The sequence below is a fragment of the Trichomycterus rosablanca genome, chromosome 5 (assembly GCF_030014385.1).
Source record: "Trichomycterus rosablanca isolate fTriRos1 chromosome 5, fTriRos1.hap1, whole genome shotgun sequence".
NCBI lineage: Eukaryota > Metazoa > Chordata > Actinopteri > Siluriformes > Trichomycteridae > Trichomycterus > Trichomycterus rosablanca.
The window spans coordinates 5,358,813-5,385,500 of NC_085992.1; the positions used below are offsets into that span (position 1 = coordinate 5,358,813).

The 26,688-nt window shown below is 41.2% G+C and overlaps 1 protein-coding gene across 2 annotated transcripts in view; it reads right to left on the reverse strand.

Annotated features, from left to right (window-relative positions):
• Positions 1-191: 191 nt before the first annotated feature.
• The window catches only part of vcla (vinculin a), a 68,284-nt gene continuing 41,787 nt past the window's right edge, over positions 192-26,688 (reverse strand). Inside the window, exons 9-22 of one of the 2 annotated variants that reach the window (XM_062994776.1) lie at positions 21,807-21,960; positions 20,875-21,050; positions 20,282-20,472; positions 18,242-18,441; positions 16,229-16,357; positions 15,445-15,594; positions 14,304-14,412; positions 12,807-13,109; positions 12,583-12,707; positions 10,808-10,993; positions 6,892-7,101; positions 3,693-3,896; positions 2,315-2,419; positions 192-1,083 (exon numbers count right to left, since the gene is read on the reverse strand). In XM_062994776.1, the coding sequence (XP_062850846.1) occupies positions 937-1,083; positions 2,315-2,419; positions 3,693-3,896; positions 6,892-7,101; positions 10,808-10,993; positions 12,583-12,707; positions 12,807-13,109; positions 14,304-14,412; positions 15,445-15,594; positions 16,229-16,357; positions 18,242-18,441; positions 20,282-20,472; positions 20,875-21,050; positions 21,807-21,960 (2,389 nt within the window). In that variant the 3' untranslated portion in view covers positions 192-936. The remainder of the gene's footprint in view (positions 1,084-2,314; positions 2,420-3,692; positions 3,897-6,891; positions 7,102-10,807; positions 10,994-12,582; positions 12,708-12,806; positions 13,110-14,303; positions 14,413-15,444; positions 15,595-16,228; positions 16,358-18,241; positions 18,442-20,281; positions 20,473-20,874; positions 21,051-21,806; positions 21,961-26,688) is intronic. The other variant, XM_062994778.1, reaches the window with a different exon arrangement.

Below are 26,688 nucleotides of genomic sequence, written 5' to 3' on the forward strand. Positions count from 1 at the left end.
TTGGTAATTTATGTAAAGTGCAGAAACAAGAACATACAGGTCAGTCAGGTGAAAAATGATTGGATGTTTATCTACGATTTACCAGAGAAAACTGTCTTATAGATTGTGCTTCACACATTCAATTTAAAAGGTATAACGAATAAAAAAAAGCAAACCTTGCTTTACAACATGCACACACACACAAAGAGAGAGAGAGATAAAAAGCTTTTTAATGTAGTCTTATAAAGGCTCTAGAAATGACCAAAACTGAGATTAAATCTTCATTAAAGCTCAAATACATTCGTCACACAGTAAACATTTCCATACATTTCCAAGATTATACGACCAACAAACAGAATCTTTGGCATTAATACGTGAGGCATTCAAGAGAAAACCATTGCACAATAAATACTATTCTTTCCTTCTGTAATGCTTCATGTAAAGGTGAGTTAAAGGTAAAATTAGCTTGTGTGAGTCTCAGTAAAGCTAAAAACATTCTCTTAAGTTGTGCATTTAATTGTGTAACCTGGTGTAGACAGCAATAAGAAATATAAATATATACACTTTAAATACGAAAATCATTAGTTGAGAAAGGCATTAAAGAGGCTGAGCTATAGTCCTTCAATACAAAATAGAAAAAAAAAAACTCTCCATGCAAAAAAATAGATATACCTGATATTCTGGAAACCCAACATACCAAAAATATATTAAAATCTTCTTCCTGTGTGATACTACTCATTAAACGAAGCAGTGAGAGATCGAGAGACAAGAGCAATCATAAGAAACGTACCAACAGAACAGTTCCTGCACAAAGCCAACCGTGAGGCATTAAGTAAGTGAAGTATAAGTAGTTTCTGATCAGTGTCCATCAGGGTCCTTTCATTACTTTACCCCGTCAGACCACTGTATCTCAGTGTGAAAGGCAGAAGGAGGGATGTGAAGGAAGAAACGAGCGCTTTACTGGTACCAGGGGGTTTTACGAACCCAGCGCAGGGTAAAGCCTGCGTCTGTACGGATCTTAATGGAAGCTGCCTCCGCCTCTCTGACCGTCTCCTTCACCGACTGCATCAGGTTTTGTGCATTGTGGACCAACATCTCAGTAGCCTTTGTGAAGCAGAGTAAAACAAAAACACAATGTATAAAATCAGGAGTGTCCAAACTTTTCTTGCTGGGATATACATACTAGATCTACATAATTACTAAGAATTCCACTTCCTTTTTATTTGAGTGACTGATGATCTATCGTCGACGGTGTCGTGTAAACTAAGATTTTGCCAATTTCACTCACCAGTTTATAATCCTAGCAGGAAGATTATTATGCTTCTTTAAGTTAAACGTAGACACTTCCCTCTGAACTCAGTAAAAAAAATATTAATTTTCCCAGCACGCCTAAAATCCTCTGCAATCTTCTAGTTTTGGTTTCTTTGGAGCCGCCACGTTTATCCAAAAGCTCGGGAACGTTAATGTAGGTGTAACGTTAATGTTTTGAGTTGGGGGAAAGAAGATGAAGTGCATTTTAGATTTGTTTTACGCAAGAGCGACACCCAGAATTCAAACAGTTCAAGCAGTTTTAAATTAAAAAAAAACCTGCTTTATAGTGGGCCAACTTTAATTTTATTTCTAAAATACCTTGCGAGCCGTTTTAGAAATTGGTAATGGGCCTCAAATGGCCTGTGGGCCATAGATTGGACATCCCTGTAATAATGTAATCAGTCATTTAGTTGTTCATTTAACCTCAGTAACTGCTTTATCTTGGTCAGAATCCAAAGTCACTGCATAAAAAGGAAAAAACCTTGAACAGGATGCCATATATAAGGCCGATTTAAAGAAGGCAATTTAAATGCGAGCATATTTTCGGGAGGTGAGATAAAATGCAGCTTGAATGACCTGTGACCCTGGGTTCAAGCCTCACCTATAGTAGATGTCTTTATTGAGTTTAGTATTTCCCACTTATGTCTGAGTGGGATTTCTGTGGGGATTTCGATCTCATTCTCCCTCCATAAACATGCCAAAGGTGGACGGCTACTCTGAAGTGCCTCTAGGTGTTAAAAAGTGAGTAAATGGGTGATTGTGTTTTGATCTGTGACAGACTAACAGCTTGAACAGGATACAACTTGAACCCTACACAGTGCCCAGTGTTTTAGGATAAACTGGTTACTGAAGATGTATGACTAAATAAACTTGTCACATTTAAAGGCAAATTATAAAGTCTGCAGAGTGGAAAACTAGATGCTATACACTTAAAAATAATAGACACTAATCTAAAACTGTAATCTTTGTAATGCACCTTTCATGCTACTTCAAAATGAGTGACTGTTGATCCATGCATACACACCTGCTCTGATTCCTCCTCACTGATGTTGGTACGTCCCAGCATTGTAGCCTTTACTGTAGACAGAATCTTCAGCTGAGTGCTGATGGTTGGAATACGCTCACACACCTGCAGAAAATAAACAGGTACATATACAATCTGGATTATTATGAGAGAAGAAAACAATGTACAATGTACAGATATTAATACAACAACCTGCTCTAATATTTCCAGATCACCACACCTAATTTGGCAAAGTTTTTACGCCAGATGCCCTTTCTGATGCAACCCTCTTTATTTTTATCCGGGCTTGAGACTGGCATTAAGAGCACTCTGACAAGTGCAAAAAAAAACCAAAAAAAACACAGCCAATCATATCTGTGTAGTTGCCCGACCAGCCAATAGCACTACTAAGATTTGTAAGTATTACAAAATAAAAAATATCGACTCCAAAACTAAAATTTTTAGTAAAGTAAATGGTTGGTGGCAATTTCAATAATGTTAATACAATGGTGTGTATTTACAAATTCTTCTTTGAACATTGAAACACACTCAAAAAATGCAACTTCAGAACAAAAATTTACTAAATCTAAAACAAATAGAATATTCAAATAATAATATTTGAAAAAAGGAATATTTATATACTGTGAAACCTTGGTTCTCAAAAGTCCCCCATATCAAACCATTCTGTTCTCAACCATATTTTTAAGAATATTTTTTAAGATCGTATTCTGGGTTCTTGACCAGTCAGAGCACACTCGCTAAATTTCGCTGTGTAAACGTTCTGGTTTTTCTTAGTTTTTTTTTTTCTTGGTGTTTTTTTCATTCTTTTTAAATAAGCCACCCTGGGACCAAAGAAAGGCAGAGACAGCAAAACAAAAAATGTAAGAACCCCAGAAGAGATGAAAAAAGAACTCATAGCAAAATACGAAAGTGGCGTTCGCTTGTCTGATATTGCTACGCAGTTCAGACAGAGTTCCAGAGAATCTCAAGGAGGTTTTAGTTCTATTTTTAGAAAAAACTCTGGAAGGACAGGTACCTGGTATTTTTATTTTTAAGGTAAGTCCCCTTTAAAACAAGAACACCTCTCTTTTTCCCCTTCCTCACCACCTTCCACTTAAGCCATCAACTCTGCTTAGTAAAGCTAGAGTAAACTTAATTTTTATTTATCTATTTATTGTGTGTTTAATGTTTTTGCATTGTTTACTTATGTAAGTACACTGTATTAAACAGGTTAAAATGCTTTATTATGCGTAATTTTGGGAAGTCTGGAACAGATTAATCAAATTTACATTAATTCCTATGGCAAATCTGTTTTCAACCAACTTTCTGGAATAGATAAAGTTCAAGAACCAAGGTTCCACAGTAATAAATTGCTAAAGCAAGCGACGTCCATACTGACCTGCAGTAGGTTGGTGCGAATGCGTTTATCAGTGCACTGCTTGGCCACCTCCTTAGCCAGTCGTGTGACCTCATCAGAGGCCTTGGCGATGTCTTTGGCGCACTGGATCAGAGCTCGTTTGTTGCCACTGCCTCCGCGGACCAGACGTGACATCTCAGCCATCAGCAGGGCCATTCGTTTGGCTGCTGCAATAATGTCGTTACCCTGAGGAGAAAACAAGAGCCAAGCAGAACTGATGTCTGAAAAAGGCATGAAAATGGATGGATCATGCAACCCAAGAATGATCTGAGTAGACAATAAACAACCAATCGAGTGATAGACATAAATGTATATACTGTAAATGTTACTGTATCAAATTACTAACAGATAAGACCAAAATATTTGAATATAATTAAATAAAATGTGTCATAATTTGACCTTAATGTAAAATTTACACCTAAATGTTACAGTGCAGTCTTTGCAAACTGGTTAGACAAACCAAAATGTGAAGCGTAGCAGATTCATCCACTGCAAATTCATTCTCACGTCATGCTTTGTGTGGTATTAGTGCTAAAGACCTGAGTGATCATTTCTAATGGCAGACAAAAAGCATCACGTAGATTGTAAAACCTGAGTGACAGTGAATATCAAGTGAATAGAACTTTTTATATTTTTTAAAGGTGGTCAAATCTATGAATATAATGTGCTGTGACTGTACAACTATGTTCTTATGTACAAGGTTTGTTCATTCATTTGTTCAGAATGAACAACTTTAATTTTAACAAATTTAGCATCTGCGGTAAGTCGCTGTTAAAGTTGGCTAAGAACAGCACTGACGCTGAGCATGGTCATGATGACACCCACAACGTTCACAAGTAATTCCATGGCTCATTTCAGCCACTATCTAAGTAATACACAATGTAATAATATTTTATTTTAATTGCATTAAAAAGATTTAGTGCTATTTTGTATAGATGTGCTTGTTTTGGGATACAGCCGCTTTACATTTACAGCATTTAGCAGACACCTTTATCCAAAGTGACTTACATTACAGTTACAGTATACAGTCTGAGCAATTGAGGGTTAAGGGCCTTGCTCAAGGGCCCAACAGCACCAACCTGGCAGTGGTGGGGCTTGAACCAGTGACCTTCTGATTACTAGTCCAGTTCTTTAACCACTAGGCTACGGCTTTAAATGCTCAGCTTTCTGTAGGCCTAGATAGGTTTGTATATTTTATTTATACTGGGTTTCTTCCCTTCCTAATCAGTACCTGCTTTTTCCATCCATCTTTAAGCCAAACCAAACCAGGGCAAACACACCAAACCCACCAGGGAAAAGTCTGGCCATATGAGACTAGTTTATCCACTTCACTTGAAGCCTATACCAGCTTTTTATTGGGCGCAAGGCACACAGTAAAACCCTGGATGGGACACCAGTCCATTGCAGGGTAGACACACACACATTCACCTATAGGCCAATTCAGTGTCTCCAATTAACCTGACTGCATGTTTTTAGACTGTGGGAGGAAACCCCACAGACATAGGGAGAACATGCCAACTTCACACAGAAAGGACCCGGACCGCCCCGTTTGTGGATCAAACTCAGGACCTTCTTGCTGTGAGGCAACAGAGGTAACCACCGTGCCGTCCTGCGTTCAAGTGTACTTAATTATTATTATTGTTTTCGGCTTGCGACCCTTAGGTGGTTTGAAAAACCCTGCCTAAGAAAAAAGGCCAAAATGACATGACAGTATCATCATCCACAAGGCTTGAGTACTCAATAAATGGTTTGATTAGTATGAAAATGTGGACATTGTCCTTTGCAGTGACCAGCTCTCGTCACAATTAAACACCTATGGGAGGATCCAGGATGAAAATGCTGGACAGTGTTTTTTACCACTTATAAAACATAGACAAAGGCACAGAGCTTGGGGGTTCATGACCTTATTACCTGCTCGCTCTCCCTTTTAGTTACGCTGTAATAATTAGGGGTGCCGAAGTCTAAAGCTATTCTCTGTGAAACTGACATTTTACTCTTAATGATTTCACATTGTAACATCTACTGTCTTCTGTTGTTTTACCCCAAGGTGGTTCTGCTGGAAACCTGTTTACCCAGCTCGAGGTTAAAGACTGCAAGTCGAGACTGCAGTGCCAAAAATGCTGCTCCTACTAGATGGGATGGAAACCTGGCGTGTTTGCACCAAAAATGTCCAGAACTTACAACAGACTTTATCACAGACTGGACTGAACAATGAAGAACTCCAATTATTATTATTATTTTTTTTGCTAGTTATAACTTTCAGTTCAATTTAACTTTGTGTTTGTATGATTTGTGTAAATCCTATTTATTTAAAGTATCCTCCAGGCCACCCAAGAAGGATGGGTCCCTGCTGAGTCTGGTTCCTCTCAAGGTTTCTTTCTGTAATTTTAAGGGTTTTTTTTCCCTTGCCACTGTTGCCCTCGGCTTGCTCAATAGGGGTTTTTGGTCTGTTGGTCCTGGATTCTGTAAAGTTGCTTTGAGACAATGTCTATTGTAAAAAGCGCTATACAAATAAATTTGACTTGACTTGACTTGATAATAAAACACCAACAAATGAAGTCCATTTCATTCTTCCTGATGAATTCTGGTCAGTAGTATCTGTTAACCTGCACTGAAGCTGAGCCGTTTATGTTTTTTATGTTCTAAAGAAATGGCTACACCTTCCAGCCAATCAGAAAGAGTATTGTTCATTGGCATGGTACAATTATACCTGTAATACATGATACTCAAGTGAAAAATGGCTATACAGGAATTAAAGACATGCAAAAGTCCATTCGTTGTGTTAATTCAAACAACCTTAATATGGTTAATGTAGTTGGTTAGAAGAAAGCAAGTGAAAAACAGGCAGTTGTCATGACTTAATTGTAAGAAGTCATTGGGAAACTGTCATCATTGGCTTCATAAAGCAGACTGTCTGACAGCACAGTGAACAAACCAGAGCCCAGTGGCATAACAAGCAAAAGAAGAGCAGAGATGGACCAAAGAAGCCAGTATCAGTTCGTCCAAGAAGTGCACACCAAACTCGCCATTCATACAACCCTCATGGCAACCTCAGCAGCAAATCAAAATGACACTGGCTTCAAACGTGATGCAGCAGCCGCAGCAGCAGTTGGCTTTAATGTTTCCACGTCTGGATGCAAAAGGGATGCTGCAGCCCCTCAGGGCCTGGAAGCACAAGTACCTTACTGGACCACTTGCGAGCTTCCTGGTGCAGTGACTGTGCGGCAGCCAGCATGGACTGGTTAACAGGCTGATTGGAGGGTATTAAGAGCAGTTCAGGCTCGTAATCGTCCTCGTTGTCTGTGAACTCGTCCTCATCGTCTAAATCTATGGCCGCCGCAGCGGTCACAAAACGCTCGTCTGTCACTTCGGGCTGGGGCTGGGGCTGGGGCTGGGGAGGTAAGGGATGGGAGGGGAAGGGAAAGGTAGGGGAGGAGGGAAATGGGGAAAGCATTGAGGAGAAAGAAGGGGAGAGTTAGTACAAGAGACACTGCATGGAGATCAAGAGGAGAGGAAAGGAACAAGAGGACAGGAGAAGGAGGCAAAGATTTTAGGAACAAGGGTGCAGAAGCAGGATTGCTGGATAGTCCTGTTGGCTAGTATCAGTGTAACCAAGCAGCACAAATGCCCTTTCACACATGCTTATTGGTTGGAGTCTGAATCCAGGATATAGAGGGACAACAAGTTACTGAATTGAGACCAAGGTTGTGCAGAATATTTAGCAAGAAATATTAATGGCAGAATATTAAAAACTATATTGAAAATTTATATTTATAATATAATAATATAATATTTATAATATTACAACCCCAAATCAGAAAAAGTTGGGACAGTATGGAAAATGCAAATAAAATAAAATGTAGTGCTCCTTACATTTACTTTGACTTTTATTTGATTGCAGACATGATGAACCTGAGATATTTCATGTTTTATCTGCTCAACTTCATTTCATTTGTAAACCTTCATTCCTGCATTTCAGGCTTGCCACACATTCCAAAAAAAGTTTGGACGGGGGCAATTTAGGGCTAGTAATGAGGTGAAAAAACTAAATAATGATGTGATTCCAAACAGGTGATGTCAAGAGGTGATTGTAAGCGTGGTTTGGAACAAAAGCAGCATGCAGGAAAGGCTGAGACTTTGATGAGCAAAGATGATCAGAGGATCCAGTTTGTCCACAAATGTGCGAGAAAATTATTGAAATGTTTAAAAACAATGAACCTCAAAGAAAGATTGGAAGGGATTTGCCAAAACATCTTTCAAGTGTGGTGGAAAGAAACGGCAGCATTACAAAGTGGTAAATGCTTTACTGTCCCAACTTTTTTTGGAATGTGTTGCAGGCCTGAAATGCAGGAATGGATGTTTATTAATAAATAAAATGAAGTTGACAAGACAAAACATGAAATATCTCAAGGTTATCCTGTCTGCAATCAAATAAAAGTCAAAGTAAATGTAAGAAACTCTGTTTCTTTTATTATTTGCATTTTCCATACTGTCCCAACTGCTTTTGATTTGGGGTTGTAAAAACTGTATTGTAAATATTCTGAATACTGCCTTTTTGAATCCCTTTTTGAATCATATCTTGGATTTAATACCAGTATTTTATTTTATGTAGTTTCATGGGTGGCATGCTGGCTTGGTGGGTAGAACTGTTGCCTCACAAAGCCCAGTGACTCAGACCCTCCGTGACCCTGAATGGGATAAAGCGGTGGTAAAACAAACAATGAATGAACATTCCTGCTCACCAAATCCTTCGTATGTGAAGTTTGTTTTGTTAAGCATAGCAGAATGTGCAGGGCAAATGTAAAATACCATTTTAAGACTAAAAACATGAACAATGCAAAAGGTAAGTTACAGCTAAAGGTAAGCAAGTGTGAAAGGGGCTTAAATTAAGCACTGCTGTAAAAACTACAGCAGCAGCAGAGATACAAAAACTCACACGTACAAAGAACTGGATTTTGTTGTTACATGTTTAGGGTTAAAATGTGAAGAGAAATCATCAGAGTATTAGGTTTTGTCTATTTAATAATGAAAACAGTAAAACACATGTGTACAATAGTAAACTCAGAGCTTTAATATATTCTTAGATGTTGCATGCCCCCCTCCTCACTGAAGGTGGGACCAGATTTCAATTGTCAGTGATACAGTGCATACAGATACATATACACCCTAAATGGGGACCATACCATTTCTCCTTCCCTCTTTCTTAAATTCCTCATCCCTTAAATCAAACCATGACCAGGTAGCAGCATGAATCAAGTGTTAATCTTTTGAAGTTACTCAAGAGTTATCAAGGACTTTCCCTATTGTCAAAATCTTAACCTATCATCACAAAAATCTAATAATTAAAAAAAACAATACTAGGTGGTAGCCTAGTGGCTAGAGCTTTGGGCTATTCATTGAAAGGTTGAGAGTTCTAGTCCCAGCTCTGCCATGCAGCCACTGTTGGACCCTTGAGCAAGGCCCTTAAACGCTTCCAAACTGGGATATGCGAAGAAAAAATTTCGTTGTACTGTAGCTGTATATATGACTAATAAAGCCATTCCAATACTCTATAAATTCTGCACATAAAGAATAAGATTTACTTTTGTTTCCCAAAAGTGATACACATGCTTTACTCCTACTGATTTCTACTGTTCATAATACATTTTTAATGTTTTTCTTTTTGGGACTTCATCCAACAAGATCGCATATTTGAGTAAAAAGAGCTAATAGAGAAAATGTGGATACAGACATGAAAAACAGGTCCAGCAGAGGAGCCAAGTACGACAGCGTATTAGGGCCACTTTAAAGAAAAATACTTTTTAAAGTTTCAATTTTGAGAATAAAGTCGAAATTATTTTGATAATTAAGTTGTATAAGTTTTGATTTCAAGATTAAAGTCGAAATATTATGGCCATGATTTGGTAGAGTTATACTCTCATATCGGTTTCACAAATAAAGAAATCCTCAGTCTCCTGCACATCAGCACCAGTTTGTTATTAGCATAAGAATGCTGAAACGGCTTTGCAATAAACTGTGTTTATTTAGAAGGACGTGCGCCAACGGTGCACTCGGTGTCTGCGTCGTCGCCAGTACTTCAACCGAGCCTTATGGACTCGTACAATAAACTAAAGCCGTATGGCATCGCTATAAATGGTTGCACTGACGGGTTTAGTTGTCATGTCATGTGGATGGAAGCGTACAATACAAACAATGACCCAAAAAAACTAATCGCCGGTAATTGGATAACCAAAGTAACATGCAGTGGAGGCTGCCCTCGGTGCTTGCGTGCCGATCTAGGTACTGAGACCTGTGCTTCTCTGAACTGACAAGCCTGCGACGGCTGCACACTCTCTGCCCATAATATTTCAACTTTATCCTCAAAATCATTTTGACTTTATTCTCGAAATCATTTTGACTTTATTCTCGAAATCTAAACTACAGTGGCCCTAATACACCGTCATAGCCAAGTCTATTGATTTTCTTAAAAAGAAGGAAACAAGAAATCACAACAAAAGAAGGAAACCAAAGACACCAAACATGCAAAACAACAGCACAATTATCAAGAAACTTTTCGTTTTTACAGTTGTGCACTGATGTGCTGAATTCCACTAAATGAGCTCACATTCAATACTGATAATTAATGCTGGTTCACTGAAGAATATAAAAACAAGATTAAATAAAACAAACATGAACACTAAGAAATCAAAGTGCCATCAGTCAGTCCTTCCAGCCCAAAGCTAGAAAAAAACATGTTATTAAGGGACAGATTGGTTAGACATTAATTGGTTGATTAAAAGCATGCAAACGTTTGCAGATGACAGTTTCCATGTCTTCACTGAAATTGGAATCATCTGAAGGATTGACCAAATTTCAGGTCCAAAATAAATAAAAACATCTATTTAACATCTAGAAATCAACAGCTGGCGACTGTGCACTAAAGACACGTTCCTATTATTTCTGCAGTGCTTATTAAATATGTAAATATTAATCAGGTAAAATGCAAGCAAGCTGTTAGAGCTAGATCTCTATTCATACAGGAAACCTTAGTTTTGGAGCAGTGCATTTTGGGGTGTGATTTTGTGAATATAAATACATGACAGACTGGTTCGGTTTACCTTGCTAGACCACTTGCGGGCTTCATCGTGCAGTTGTCTGGCAGCCACCATCATCGGCTCGCTCACCATCTCCCCGGCTTTCTGCTCGGGAAACTCCTCGTCCTTCTCCTCAGGAGGTGGAGGTCTGGGGGGAGGAACTTCTCCTTCAGGGAGAGGTGGTTTTGGAGGGGCCTGCTCATCATTTACCTACCAAGCACAATAAAAGTCATGTTATATGTCTATAAATTCTACCATAAATGTTAAAATTTCTATTGTTCATGACTTGGATAATAAGGTCAATTAGAGCACGCAATTTAAGCCTATTTCATTATTATTTAAAAATAAAATTTATTCAGTGATTCATTCAATATCAGATTGATAGATTGATTGATCCATACACAAACTCCAGTCCATACACAAACTCCAGTTAGTTCAAAATGCTGCAGCTCGAGCGCTAACTAGAACTAGAAAATTTGTCCTGTTCTATCATCTCTACACTGGCTGCCAGTTAACTTCCGCATTGATTACAAAATACTTTTACTAACCTATAAAACGCTACATGGTCTGGCTCCACAGTATCTGAGTGAACTTATTAATCACTACAACCCAGCGCGTCCACTTCGCTCACAAGATGCAGGGTTACTTATAGTTCCTAGAATTAAAAAGACCACAGCTGGTGGAAAAGCATTTTCTTACAAAGCTCCACAACTCTGGAATAATCTTCCTGCCTCTGTTCGGGATTCGGACACAGTCTCAATGTTTAAGTCTAGACTGAAAACATATTTATTTTCTCAGGCTTTTGATTAGTATAGACAAAGGTGCAGAGCTTGGGGGTTCTTGGTCATAGAAACTTGTGGTGATCAGGGATGTCGGGTTGCTGTCGTTCTGCCTCTCTTGTCCGATCACTCAGGTTTGGGTAGGGGAGGTGGGCGCTGACGTCCTGTGAAAGCCTTCATGACCTTGTTACCTGCTCGCTCCCCCTTTTAGTTATGCTGTAATATTTAGGGCAGCCGGAGTCTAAAACTCTCTGTAAAACTGTTTTACTCAACTAGCATTGTACATTATTTAACTACATTCTCTGTTGTTTTACTCCGAGGGCATTCTGATGAAAACCTGTTTACCCGCCGAGGTTAAGGATTGAAGTCGAGACTGCCGTGACAACGATGCTGCTCCTGCCGGATGTGACGGGTCTGGCATAATTGCACCAAGAATGACAAGAACTCACTACAGACTTTATTAAAGACTAGACCGAATAACAACTCTATTATTATTATTTTATTTAATTATTTATTGCCAGTTATAACTTTTAGTTCATTTAATTCTGTGTTTGTATGATTTGAGTAAATCCTACTTATTTAAAGTATCCTCCAAGCCACCCAGAAAGGATGAGCCCTGCTGAGTCTGGTTCCTCTCAAGGTTTCTTCCTGTAATTCCTGTAGTTTTTTCTTGCCACAGTCGGCTTGCTCAACAGGGGGTTTTGTATCTGTTGGTCCTGGATTTTGTAAAGTTGCTTTGAGACAATGTCTATTGTAAAAAGCACTATTTAAATAAAGTTGACTTGACTTGACTTGATTGACTGACTGATATTTGGTTTTAAAATATTAGCGTTTTACTGATATTTAATGTATCCCATTTTTCCATCTACATGCAATGTTTCCTGTGCCACGGGCTGCCACACCACCCACAGGCATAACGGAAACTTACCAATTGGTTGTATAGAAGTTATAATTGTTTAAAAACGTAACTTATAGTGCATTAATAGCTAAAACCAGATACTCAAAGGCTGAAGCACTAACCTGTAGTTGATCCAGATCTGGAGGAGGAGGAGGGAAGTCAAGCTCCTGAGGCTGAAAAGCTTCTCTTACTTTTCCGACAGCAGAAAGAATTCTATAAGCTGAATCCAAAAAGCTCTTCTGAAGACCTGTTCAGCACAAACATCAGAAATGTTCTGGATAAGAAGAAACTGACACACCAGACTAATCACATGAGCTTGTAATCTGAATGTAAGTAAAGTAAAGACCTGGATTCTGGATGTTTCCTGCCACAGCCTTGGCATCCATTACCATGGGTGAGATCGTTCTACTCAGTTCATCTGACGCTGCTTTAACCATCTCTCTGAACTTTGGGTCTTCAGAGTTCTCCACTTCTCTTTTAGCCACTAGAAGTATCCGGTTAGCCCGTCTGGCAATGCTGGTGGCTCCAGCTACCAACAGCTGGGGCTGGACGTTCGCCATAGCCACACGGCACTTATCAATGTCTTTTTTAATGGCTTCTTCTGAGGCATCCAGGAGGGATTTAGTATCGATAGCTTCATCTACCAATCCTGACATCAGAAAAACTAAGTTTAGGGTTTTATTATAAAACTAAGTGAATATTTATCTTTATTGGACTAAATGTTACTGGAGTCAATGTGTACCACAGCAAACACATAGAGACCAATTTATGGAAAAATGTGCTTAATTTTACGGACCCCGTTTTTCAAAAAGTTTTTACGGCAGTCATTAAATTACACTCATAAATTGAATGATAGAATAAATGGAAGCTACAATACACAGCACAGCTACCTTAATAGCTGAATATACACAACGGTTCTGTCTCGAAGACCAAAATTCTCGTCTGTGTTTTGACCCCCTCCCTTGTCTCCTCAGAATTGGTTGGCAGATTTCCAAACTCAGTTACCCGAGTCGTGTTTTTTTAAATGCATTTTCTCCCTTTTTCTCCCAAGTTATGCGTGTCCATTTTTTACCCAATTGCGTTACGCTTCCTCTCTACTGGTGCTGACCTCCACTCCTGACTGAGGAGAGCGAACTGACACACGCCCCCTCCGACACGTGAGCAGCAGCCGACTGCATTTTTTCACCTGCACCAGCTTCATATGCGAATCAGCCCTGTGTACGGAGAGCCACACCCTGGTCAGCATTATTCCTCTACTCTGTGCAGATGCCATCAACCAGCCAGCAAAGGTCATAATTGCATCAGTTATGAGGTCCCCATCTGGCTCCCTAACCCTGTATGAACAACAGCCAAACTTTGTTCATATAGCTGCCCAGCCCAGCCGGATAGCAGAGCTGAGATTCGATATGATGTATTCGAAACCCCAGCTCTGCCGAGTCGTGTTTTTAGCTGCTTTACACTTTAACATCTTGGACATTTCGACTAACTGATTGCTAACTGAATTGCCGTAGGATTGCTAGGACCACCTCATAGTAAGGCACTTGAATGCTATGCGAATATAAAACATTAAATCGCTAAACACAAACCTTAAAGTTTGAATTTCACAGCAAATTGCATATTACATGGGAAAAGGCTCATTTCACAGTCTCAGTTAGGGCCTTACAGGTATACCATTTTTAACTAGTCCATATGTTGCTTTTCGTAACAAAATAATTGAATGGTCTTTAAGGCTGAGTATAAAAGCCAAGGGCTGATATTCAGCTTACCAATTTCCTAGCTACAAAAACAATAATACCTAATAAACTGTAAATGTTGTGTCTGTTTAAGCAATGTGTCTAAATACCCGTCATTTTCTCAATGTTGTCGATCCACTGGTTTTTCATGGTGTCAAAGTGTTCATAAGCTGCTTGGTTGCCAGGGTTCTTCAGCAAAATTCGTGCAGCAGAAATGACCTGTGCAGGACAATAAAACACAGAAATACAGTCTGGACTCCAACTAAACGTCAGACAAACCTAAGTTGCCATATATTCACACATCTGTTTGGGTGGAATACGTTCTCACTGTGCTGTTAAGAAATACAAAATATTTTTTAAACCATATCAGTTTTATTCTGCTAAACACTAGTTGCAAAGCAATAACAACAACCCTCATAGCTTAGATAAACAGTTTCACCATTAATTTAAAAATAAAATAATGATAATATAACTCGACTGACATGCAGTGTCTGGAAGAATGTATCAGTAAGATAAATTCCCAGTGACCAGTTTCCAATGACCAGTTATAAAACAGTAAAGCCTTTATTCATTCATTCATTCATTCATTATTCACTGTCTGTTTTACCACTGCTTTATCCTGGTCAGGGTTGCAGTGGCTCCGATTCATGGGTGATGAATTCAGGCAATACAAAAAATCGGTGGGTCTGATTTAGGCAATATAAGAAGCTCCAGTTAACCTGACTGCTGGTGGGGCGGTTTGGGTCCTTTCTGTGTGGAGTTTGCATGTTCTCCCCGTGCCTGTGTGGGTTTCCTCCGGATGCTCCGGTTTCCTCCCACAGTCCAAAGACATGCAAGTGAGGTGAATTGGAGATGCTAAATTGTCCAAGACTGTGTTCGATATAACCTTAACTACTGTTCCTGTCATGAATGTAACCAAAGTTTAAAACATGACGTTAAAATCCTAATAAACAAATAAACAAACATGATATAGGCTGTGTTTTTTTCCCTCTTTCTTGATAATGTAGCTTATTACTTTTAATTTATAATACTTTACTTTGTGCATTTTGAAGACATGTCACTATTATTAGTATTGCTGGTAGTAGAAGTATTAGGTTATCTATAATCTTAGGTTAAAACCACATATTAACTCACAGTATTAATAAAAACAAATAAGCCTGGGGCAGAGAGATCCAAACTAAAGTAGAGATTAACACCTTTGCCAACCTGTTAAACAATCTATATCTATATTTACAGGTGACTCTCTCTTACCTGAGGTGTTAGCTCTCTGGCTGACTTTACTGTGGCCTGGATCCCCTCCACTGTGCTCTTGTTGGCTGTGCCGACAGCAGCCGCTTTCTCTGCTGTTGCCCCCAGCCTGTTAGCATGGTTCTCAAAATTAGAGGATCTTTCATCAAACACCTGTGAGAGCAAGTAGAGGAAACATCACGTATGCAACAAATCTAATATTCACCTAGTAATATTAGCAGTTTTAGCTGCAGGATCTTTGTGGAAATCTGCTGTGGATGGAGAAAGCTTGTGCTAGCATGTGAGTACAAGTAGTGGGACACCCTTTCAGATTTTAAAATTTCAGCATTTCAGCATTAAGCAGATGCTTTTATCCAAAGTGACTTACAGTATACAGTCTAAGCAATTCAGTGTTAAATGCCTTGCTCAAGTGCCCAACAGCGGCAACCTGGCAGTGGTGGGGTTTAAACCAGCGACCTTCTGCTTACCAGTCCAGTCCCTTAACCGGTTACAACTGCCCACAAACACACAAACACTATAAGGATAAATTCATGTTTATTATTCTCAACAATTGCTAACTCTAAGACCCAGACAGATCCCTGACGTCAGCCCTACTGAACAGCTCTGGAATGAACTGGAATATCATTTGAGGTTATGTTGACCAACATCAGTGCCCAGCCATACAAAGGTCATGGTCAGATGTCTAAATACTTGTGCCATAGTGTGTGTGTGTGTGTGTGTGTGTGTGTGTGTGTGCAAGTGTGTTATTGTGTGTGTGTGATATTTGAGTGAATATTGTTTCACACACCTCATCCCGGTTGGGGGTCTCAGTTGGAGCAGTTGCTGCCACAGCCAGGAGCTTGATGGGTGTCGTAGTGTCACTAAACACATCAGACACCTCCTGAGTCATCACCTCCTGCATCTTCGCTTTCAAATCCTGAAAGCAGAATAATGTATTCAATTATTTACATGCAAAACATATTAAATATTATTTAAAATAATCATAATCATAATCATTTTAAAGTATCGGTGCCTGTAAACAGTAATATGAAATATGAAGGGCCTGTGGTAGCCTAGTGGGTAGGGCTTTGGGCTATCAACCGGAAGATTGGCGGTTCAAATCCAGGCTCTGCTATGTAGCCACTGTTGGGTCCTTGAGCAAGGCCCTTAACCCTGTCTGCTCCAGGGGCGCCGTAAGTTGGCTGACCCTGCGCTCTGACCCCAGCTTCCAACACCAGCTGGGATATGCGAAGAAAGAATTTCATTGTACTGTACATCTGTATATGTATATATGACAAATAAAGGATATCTTTCATTGACATTTTAGGCCAGAAGATGGCGCTGCTAAACCATACAACAAAACAGACGGACTTCAGCACTGTGATGCAAAAAGTGGTGCAGTGTCTAGGAGAAGGATTTAAACCTGGCATCGTTCAAAGTCTGTCAGGAGTTTGGCAAGTTCACCAAAGTCAGTATGTCTTCCTGGTACTCACTCACTCACTCACTGTCTTAACCGCTTATCCAATTAGGGTCGCGGGGAGGGGTGCTGGAGCCTATCCCAGTTTTTCAATGGGCACAAGGCGACACAGTAACACCCTGGACAGGGCGCTAGTCCATCACAGGGCAGACACACACACATACACACACCCATTGACCTACAGGGCAATTCAGTGTTTCCAATTAACCTGACTGCATGTTTGTCTGTCGGAGGAAACCGGAGCTCCCGGAGGAAACCCACGCGGACACGTGGAGAACATGCAAATTCTGCACAGAAAGGACCCGGACCGCCCCGCCTGGGTATCGAACACAGGACCATCTTGCTGTGAGGCGACAGTGCTACCCACCAAGCCACCATCCTGACGGGTGTATAAAAACTTTGTGGCAGAGTTTGGGGAAGGCTCCTTTCTGTTCCAGGATCACTTTGGCCCTGTGAACAGTTAAGTCCATGGTTTGACGAGGAGCTTTGATCTTAACCCTGTTAACCTTTTTCTCTCATGGGGGGGTGGGGGGGGGGGGGGGGGTGGCGGGGGGTACTTCTGACATATTCATCCATAGTCGATTGCTGCTGGCTCATACCAATCAATAATGCGAAGTGTGTCCTCACTGTAGCTATTTACAGACTACGCTTCAGTAATTTATTGGGACTATTGTGGCTGGGCGTAAATCTTTTATTGGATGGATAAAGGTTAACCACCGGAAGGGATAAACTGGAACGTTGATTGTTAGCCAGGCTTCCTCATACACCAGTGCCCGATCTTAGAAATGCTGTTTTGACCACTGAATGACCACAAATTTGCCCAGGCACATTCCAAACCATGTGGCATGCAGTCAGGCTGTTATAACTTTATTTTAATGCCCATGCTTTAGTGAGAGGACATCAATCAAGCCCATGGTGAGGTGTCCCCATAGTGCAACATTCTGACATGCCCAGGTTGTTTTCCTTTCCCCGCTCCCACCGCGACCCTGACCAGAATAACACATAATGTAGAAAATAAGTCCATTGATGAATTTTTTGTACAATTGTAACCCTTATTTATTATTATTATTTTTATTATTATTATTATTATTATTATTATTAATCATTTGTGTGTATGTGGTTCGTAGTCAAATCAGTGTAATAAGTTCGGCTGTTTCTGAAGCAGTAAGTAATATAACAAACTGTAACTAAATGAATAGCAAACAAATTATTCTCTCTACATACTTAAAATCATCTTGAAGCCCCATGGGAATAGACTGATGACCCCGTTTGAGAACCACTGCTGCACCACGCCTGACTTTAGCCCTCAGAGCTGAACAATAATCCTTTGTTTGTTTCTCTTACTTTCAGAGCATCGAGAAGCTGAGCAGCCACGGCTCGACCCTGAGGACTTTCTCCTTCTCCTCGCGCCGCCAGATCGCACAACTGCAACATCAGCTGCTCGGGACGCTCACACTTCGCCAACAGCTCCTGTCTGTACGGACCTGGCAAAGAATTCGCCAACCTACGGCCTTCTGCAATCAGCCCACGGAAGGCAGCCTGACCTGAACACAAAGAGCCACAGACAGAGATGGAAGCATGAACACAGACGTGGACAGAAAGGTAGTGTTAGAACACTGGTAGGATATCAAGGACTTGCCAGAAGTTAATATATCAGTATTAAACACTGCATTTGGAATAGAGTTTTTAATATATATATTTTTTATGCATTTTCTCCCATTTTCTCCCAATTTAGCGCAGTCAATTTGTCTTCCCCTGCTGGAGATCCCCGATTTCTTGCAGTCTCTTGCAGTCTCTTTCTTGCTGCTCACGCCTCCTCCGACCCCCGCGCAGCCCTTAACAGAACCCTTTTCCACCTATGCACTCTGCACAGGCGCCTCTATCCGCAAATCAGGGTCCTTACACAGCGTTTGAAAACCCCATCCACATATTCCGGTCATCCCTCTCTGCAGGAAAGTTCATCACATGTAACGAGAAGCCTGGTTTACATTACATAACCTTGGGCCAATGACTACTTCATAGTTTACATACAACAGGGTTCAAACAGTAATATGTTTTTTTAATGAATCACTCATACACCAATCAGCCATAACATTAAAACCACCTCCCTGCTTCTACACTCACTGTCCATTTTATCAGCTCCACTTACCATATAGAAGCACTTTGTAGTTCTACAATTACTAGACCTTCATCCGTGGTCACAGGATGCTGCCTACGGTGTGCTGTTGGCTGGATATTTTTGGTTGGTGGACTTTTCTCAGTCCAGCAGTGACAGTAAGGTGTTTAAAAACTCCATCAGCGCTGCTGTGTCTGATCCACTCATACCAGCACAACACACACTAACACACCACCACCTTGTCACTGCAGTGCTGAGAATCATCCACCACCCAAATAATACCTGCTCTGTGGTGGTCCTGTGCCTGACCACTGAAGAACAGTATGAAAGGGGGATAACAAAGCATGCAGAGAAACAGATGGACTACAGTCAGTAATTGTAGAACTACAAAGTGCTTCTATATGATAAGTGGAGCTGATAAAATGGACAGTGAGTGTAGAAACAAGGAGGTGGTTTTAATGTTATGGCTGATCAGTGTATAAGTTTATGTACTTGTTAAGATCACATAATGTTATTAGTTCATTTTCCTGCCCAGTTGAGGCTTGGAGATGCTTGGTGTGTCTGGGCTTGGTTTTAGGCAGATGAACAAGTCATTTGATAATGTAATATTTTCCAATATTTTACAGCGCATCTGGTTAACCATTAGATGCAAACACCCACAGACAGCAGAGCACTGCTACATGGCCTAACAATGACCCTGATTTAATTCAATTCAGTTTAATTTAATTCCAACCAAACTGCCCCTCTAGTTTCTGTAGTATTTATTAATAAACAATCATGAATCATCAGTAATGATTTACATTTCAAGCAGTAGCATAAACTGTATATTATAATCATGCAGAATAAAGAAGTTGTATCTGTACATTTACCTGTTTTGTTTGGCAACAAAAACTATCCTGGAAGGCTCCAGACCCTAAACATCAAGTGTAATCACTTCTAGCACATTGTGTGGGTGACATACCCCTATTTGTAATTCACTTTACTAAGTTTAAAAAGTATTCTTCAATTAAAACAATTCTGCATAATAAATGGCATTACAGGTGGCACGGTGGCTCGGTGGGTAGAACTGTTGCCTCACAGTATAAAGCTCCTGGGTTTGATTCCCAGGTGGAGTGAGGAGTTTGCATGTTCTCCTGGTGTCTGTGTGGGTTTCCACCCAATGGTCAGAAGTAATCAAAAAACATTGTCGGAGCAGAAGTCCACACCCATGTTATAACCAAGTTGCATTATAGATGTTCTGGCATCTTAAACAATACACAAAAGCTCACCTATTCCATGGTCATCCACACTGGGGTTGTTGATCCAGCGCTGCGCCTGCTCCATTTTGCCCTCCAGGGTCAGGGCAGCCTTGGCGGGTCGCATGTTGGCCACTGCACGGTTGGTCTTGGCCTGTAGGTTCTGCAGAGCCGTGCCAATCTGTTTGGCCAGCAGTCTGGCTTCAGGGGTATCACCTTTACCGCTGAGAGAAAAATTATTATCTTATCAAAACTGTTTAAACCAACAGAAATAAAGACATGGACCTACAACCCCAAATCAGAAAAAGTTGGGACAGTACGAAAAATGAAACACACAGTGTTTCTTACATTTACTGTGACATTTATTTCATTGCAGACAGCAGGAACTCGAGATATTTCATCTGTCTGGTCAACTTCATTTCTTTTGTAAATATACATCCATTTCTGCATTTGTTTATTTTGCATTGTTCATCCAGTCCTAACTTTTTCTGAATTGAGGATGTATAAACACTAACATAATGCAAATGACTAACAATCAATAAACTGCAGTAATAAACCACAGTTCCATGTTTTAGATATATTGGTTTAGAGTTTTTATAGGTTTAGAGTGATTATAAAAGTCATACTGTCTGCGCAGATCTGCCAGTTTGGCGGTGAGACCAGCTATCTCGCTGATGGAGCGCAGAATGTCATCTCTCTCCTTGGGGTCCTCACACAGATCAGCGATCCGCTTGGCCTCGGCTAGCAGAGCCCGGATGTTCTCCTCTCCTTCAGGACCTCCGTTGGGATCAGCCAGCCAGCTCTGAACAAACAAACAGTACTCGGCTCACACAACATGGCAGCAACACAGGCCTGGGACTGAAGGACTCAAGTCACACCACTCATCCATCGCACAGCTACTTAAAACCAGTATTCATTCAAAACAGTTATTGATATTGGCTTATTGGATGAAAAAAAAAACCCCTATTTTTTACATCCATTACTGTGTTACTATGATTTCTATTTTATAATATAGCACAGAACTTTACATGCTGCAGGTCCTTTATTTCGAAGTTTATTTAAAGGAAAATGCTGTCAATCATCAGTGTAGATAGGAGCATTAATTACATGACACACTTCTACACAATCATGGACCATCACTGCAAGACTCTGTCCTGAAACTTGATCCACTGCCATTTAGAATTGATCTGTGTAAAACTATGTGTCTCCAAAAGTCCTCTAGATGGTAGTTACAGTCAAGACCGTAGCCATGAACTGAATATTGGGGGGTACCAAATCTACTGGGAAGAAAGGGGAGGGTCTGCCATTCTAAAATATTACTGCTGTATCAACAACTGGGAACACAGATCCTAACATTACACAAAGCTTGTGAGTGGAATATGGTTTTCACAGCATTATATTGGGGACATGTACCCCCTCCCCCCTCCAGTATATATATTGTGAATACAGCCTTGGTTACAGTACTTTTTTACCAAGTGTGATACACCTGGTTTTACAGCAGGAGCCTAAACAGGTATGACAGTGTACTACTGTGTGTATCGCTGGTAAACATTTTCACCTGAGCAGCATCGATTCTTTTAGCGATGGACTGCTTGGCATTACTCAGAGCCTCCAGTTTGCGAGCAGCATTCTCCACTTTCCCCACTAGCATGTCCAAACCCTGAGCCACCTGCTGAGCCTTCTGCATACCCACAGGCGTCGGTCCCTGTCCTCTGCAAAACCCAAACATACAAGTTATTTATATCCTTAAGATTTATTACACCTTCTACACTCACCAGCTACTTTATTAGGAACACGTGTATACCTGCTTATTAATGGAATTCAATAGTCAGTCAGTTGTGGCATCATTAACATTTACATTAAAATTTACAACTTACAGTACTGTGACAGGATACTATCTAAGCAACTGAGGGTGAAGGGCCTTGCTTAAGGGCCCAACAGTGGCAACCTGACAGTGGTGAGGCTTAAACCAGCAACCTTTCAATTACTAGTCCAGCACCTTAACTGCTAGGCTACAACTGCCCAGAACAATAAATAAAATCGCAGACATGGGTCAGAAGCTTCAAATAATGTTCACATCAAACAGAATGAGAAACAAATGTGATCTGAGTGAGCAGTCTGGATGTGGATATATGATTTTCATAAACAACAATCTTGAGAGGTTACACACAATAGTGAAGGGGAAAAAACATCAAGTAAGCAGCAGTTCTGCAGGCAGAAATAACTAGGGTAAGGTAACTGTCCTGGTCCAGGCTGCTGCAGGTTCGGTTTTACCACAGGGTGGGAACACCCTGAACAAGGCGCCAATCTCCAGACATAGCCAATCATATCTATGTATATATACGTTTTCCTCCCACAAGTCCAAAGACATGCAGTCAGGCCAATTAGAGCTCCTAAAAATTACCTTAGGTGTGAGTGTTTATGTGTGTGTGAGTGTGTGTGCCCTGTGATGAACTGGTGACTGGTGTTTCCTGCCTTTTGCCCAATGAATCAGACCCACCTCGACCCTGACCAGTTGTAGCCTAGCGGTTAAGGTACTGCACTAGTAACCGAAAGGTTGCCGGTTCAAGCCCCACCACTGACAGGTTGCCACTGTTGGGCCCTTGAGCAAGACCCTTAACCCTCAATTGCTCAGACTGTATACTGCCACAATACTGTAAGTCGCTTTGGATAAAAGCGTCTGCTAAATGTCGAAAATGTAAATGTAAAATGACCAGGATAAAGAGGTGGGAAAACAGACAATGAATAAATCAATCCCCGCTCAATTTAGTGAACGAGCCGCTCAGGTGGCGCGGCGGTAAAAACACACATTGGAACCAGAGCTGGGATCTTGAATACATCGTATTGAACCTCAGCTCTGCCTGCCGGCTAAGGCTGAGCGGCCACATAAACAACGATTGGCTATCGGGACTAAGCCGGATGCGGTCTCTCTCCCATGACTGGTGCAATTATGACCTCTGCTGGCTAATTGATGGCGCCTGCACAGAGATGAGAAGAGAGTGCTCTCAGGGTGTGTCTCTCCGTACACAACGCTGAGCTGCACTGCACTCGTCAAAGTGCAGGTGATGAAATGCATACGGCTGCTGCCCACGTGTTGGAGGGGGCGTGGGTTAGTTTAGTTCTCCTCAATCAGAGCAGGGATCAGCATTGGTGGAGAGGAAGCATGACGCAATCGGGCAATTGCACGCGCTAAAAAAGGGAGAAAAATGCATAAACAATATATATTTAAAAAAATGTAATGAACGAATTAATCAATCAATTAAAAAAAGAGAGAGCTAGTTCAAAAAGCACTGGCTGCTAGTTCAGGTTTTATTAAAACTAATCTAACGAAGGTCAAACACCTGAATCATAATCCAAACATAAACAAACATAAACAACCAACATTCATGGTAACAAATGAACCTTATTTTTATTTTCCTTTCATTAACAGGGACCAGACACCTGATCCCAGCACCACTGATGTGGATAAATTACACCTGAGTTTAAAAGGCAGGAGAAAAACAGCCATTCTCCACATTTTTTGCACAACTGTCCCTCATTACAGCACACAGAATTATATGTGGACAAGCGTGTAAGGTCATTTGAAATACCCCACGGCTGCGGAAACTGTAATGATTTTTGGCAGAGGGCTGAATCAAAGCCTGATTAGCAAGTGCTAAACCTGTAATCTGCTTTATTTCTGCCTCTGATTACTCCAGATTGTGCTTCTATCCTCAAGGCTATCATTTTCATTTTTCTGCAGTTCTGCAGCCTCTATACGAGACATTTCTTTCATCTTCTTTATCCAGTAATAGTTCCTCCTCCTTCATAAAGCCACAGTAAATTACAGGGCTCACACACAACGATTCAAGCTCTAACAAAGCAACAACATGTTTCAATTGCTTAATAAAATAATTACAGTAACTGCAGCATTCTGATCAGGGTTGCAGTCGCTTCAGCTCTACCAAGAAACACTGAATGCAGGGTAGAGATAGGGTGCCAATCCATCATAGGGCAACCACACACTTGCATATTTACCAACTCACATCTAGGCACAAATAAGAGTAGCCAGCCAACTAACTGTATGAACATAGGAAGACAGCCCAGAGACAAGGTGTAAAGCCATGTCCCCAGGACCCTGGTGCTGTACTGCACCCACTCTACTTGCTGGCGCCCCGATGCAAGGCTTACAAATTCTGTCAAGCATATAAACAATGTGCTATTTTTCATTATTTATACATGCCTTTAGCAACTGTATACAAGTCCAAACTTTTTATTTTTACGTTTTACCACCACTTTATCCTGATCAGGGTTGCAGTGGATCCAGTGTCCCCAGAATCACTTAGCGCAATGCAGTGACACTCCATAGACAGGATCCCCTACCTTAGACAGCCAATCATGTGTCACACTAGGAGCCTTTGTGTGCTCCAGTGTGCCTAGTTGCCACACCCTCTCTTTCGATTGGTTCCCAAGGACTAATGGGCTCCAGCTGCCCTCTATTTAAGAGGTGTGCTGGAGCACAAACATTGGGAACTGTTTTGTTTTCATGTGGACTTTTGGTGAGCACGGTAGGGGTTTTGTTTCTAGCCTATGTTCCTAGCTTATGTTTAGCCTATGTTCCTAGCTTATGCTTAGCCTATGTTCCTAGCTTATGCTTAGCCTATGTTCCTAGCTTATGTTTAGCCAGTGTTCCTAGCCTGTGTTTAGCCAGTGTTCCTAGCCTGTGTTTCTAGCCTATGTTCCTAGCTTATGTTTAGCCTATGTTCCTAGCTTATGTTTAGCCTATGTTCCTAGCTTATGTTTAACCAATGTTCCTAGCTTATGTTTAGCCAATGTGCCTAGCCTATGTTTAGCCTATGTTACCAACGATGTTCTTAGTTTATGCTCATGTCAAGTCATGTTAGTAGTTTATGCTCATGTCAAGTCATGTTAGTAGTTTATGCTCATGTCAAGTCATGTTAATAGTTTATGCTCATGTCAAGTCATGTTAATAGTTTATGCTCATGTCAAGTCATGTTAGTAGTTTATGCTCATGTCAAGTCATGTTAGTAGTTTATGCTCATGTCAAGTCATGTTAATAGTTTATGCTCATGTCAAGTCATGTTAGTAGTTTATGCTCATGTCAAGTCATGTTAGTAGTTTATGCTCATGTCAAGTCATGTTAATAGTTTATGCTCATGTCAAGTCATGTTAGTAGTTTATGCTCATGTCAAGTCATGTTAGTAGTTTATGCTCATGTCAAGTCATGTTAGTAGTTTATGCTCATGTCAAGTCATGTTAGTAGTTTATGCTCATGTCAAGTCATGTTAGTAGTTTATGCTCATGTCAAGTCATGTTAGTAGTTTATGCTCATGTCAAGTCATGGTAGATAGCACTGTTCTTTATTAATAAATATATTAGTAGACATCTCTGCGTGTGTGTCCGCCCCCTTTTGCCTCGGTCCGTTGACCCCGCGTGACATAACAGTTCCCCCTCTTACCAGGACACAGCGAGATGTTTTTGGTCCATGAATTCCCGGAGTTTAACTCCATGAGGTTTCCTCAGACCGTACCGTTAAGTAGGCCGGCTCCTTATGATGGAAGCGACCCGTTTGTCGAAGGCTTCCTGCTTCAGAGCCAGCTCTACCTGCAACACCTTCGGGACCCCCAGCCAGCTGAAATCGACAAAGTTCGGTTCATGATGTCTAGGCTGAGGGGTCCCGCTCGTGAGTGGGGCAGGCAGCTGTGGTCTGACAGGGGAGTTGTGCTGAACTCGGTTAAGGTGTTCAAGGACCTCATGAGAGCAAAATTCTCACAGCTGAGTGCTGTTTCTCCAGTGTTTTCTCCAGTGTTTTCTCCAGTGACTTCGGACGCCTCTCCAGGGTCCTCACAGCTGAGTGCTGTTTCTCCAGTGTTTTCTCCAGTGACTTCGGACGCCTCCCCAGGGTCCTCACAGCTGAGTGCTGTTTCTCCAGTGTTTTCTCCAGTGACTTCGGACGCCTCTCCAGGGTCCTCACAGCTGAGTGCTGTTTCTCCAGTGTTTTCTCCAGTGACTTCGGACGCCTCCCCAGGGTCCTCACAGCTGAGTGCTGTTTCTCCAGTGTTTTCTCCAGTGACTTCGGACGCCTCTCCAGGGTCCTCACAGCTCAATGACGTTTCTCCAGTGTTTTTACAGCTTATTGCAGATGCATCTTTTCAAGGCTCAACGCAGCTGACTCCCGGAGTCTCTTCACCAGGCTCAACGCAGCTGACTCCCGGAGCCTCTTCGCCAGGCTCAACGCAGCTGACTCCCGGAGCCTCTTCGCCAGGCTCAACGCAGCTGACTCCCGGAGCCTCTTCGCCAGGCTCAACGCAGCTGACTCCCGGAGCCTCTTCGCCAGGCTCAACGCAGCTGGCTCCCGGAGCCTCTTCGCCAGGCTCAACGCAGCTGGCTCCCGGAGCCTCTTCGCCAGGCTCAACGCAGCTGGCTCCCGGAGCCTCTTC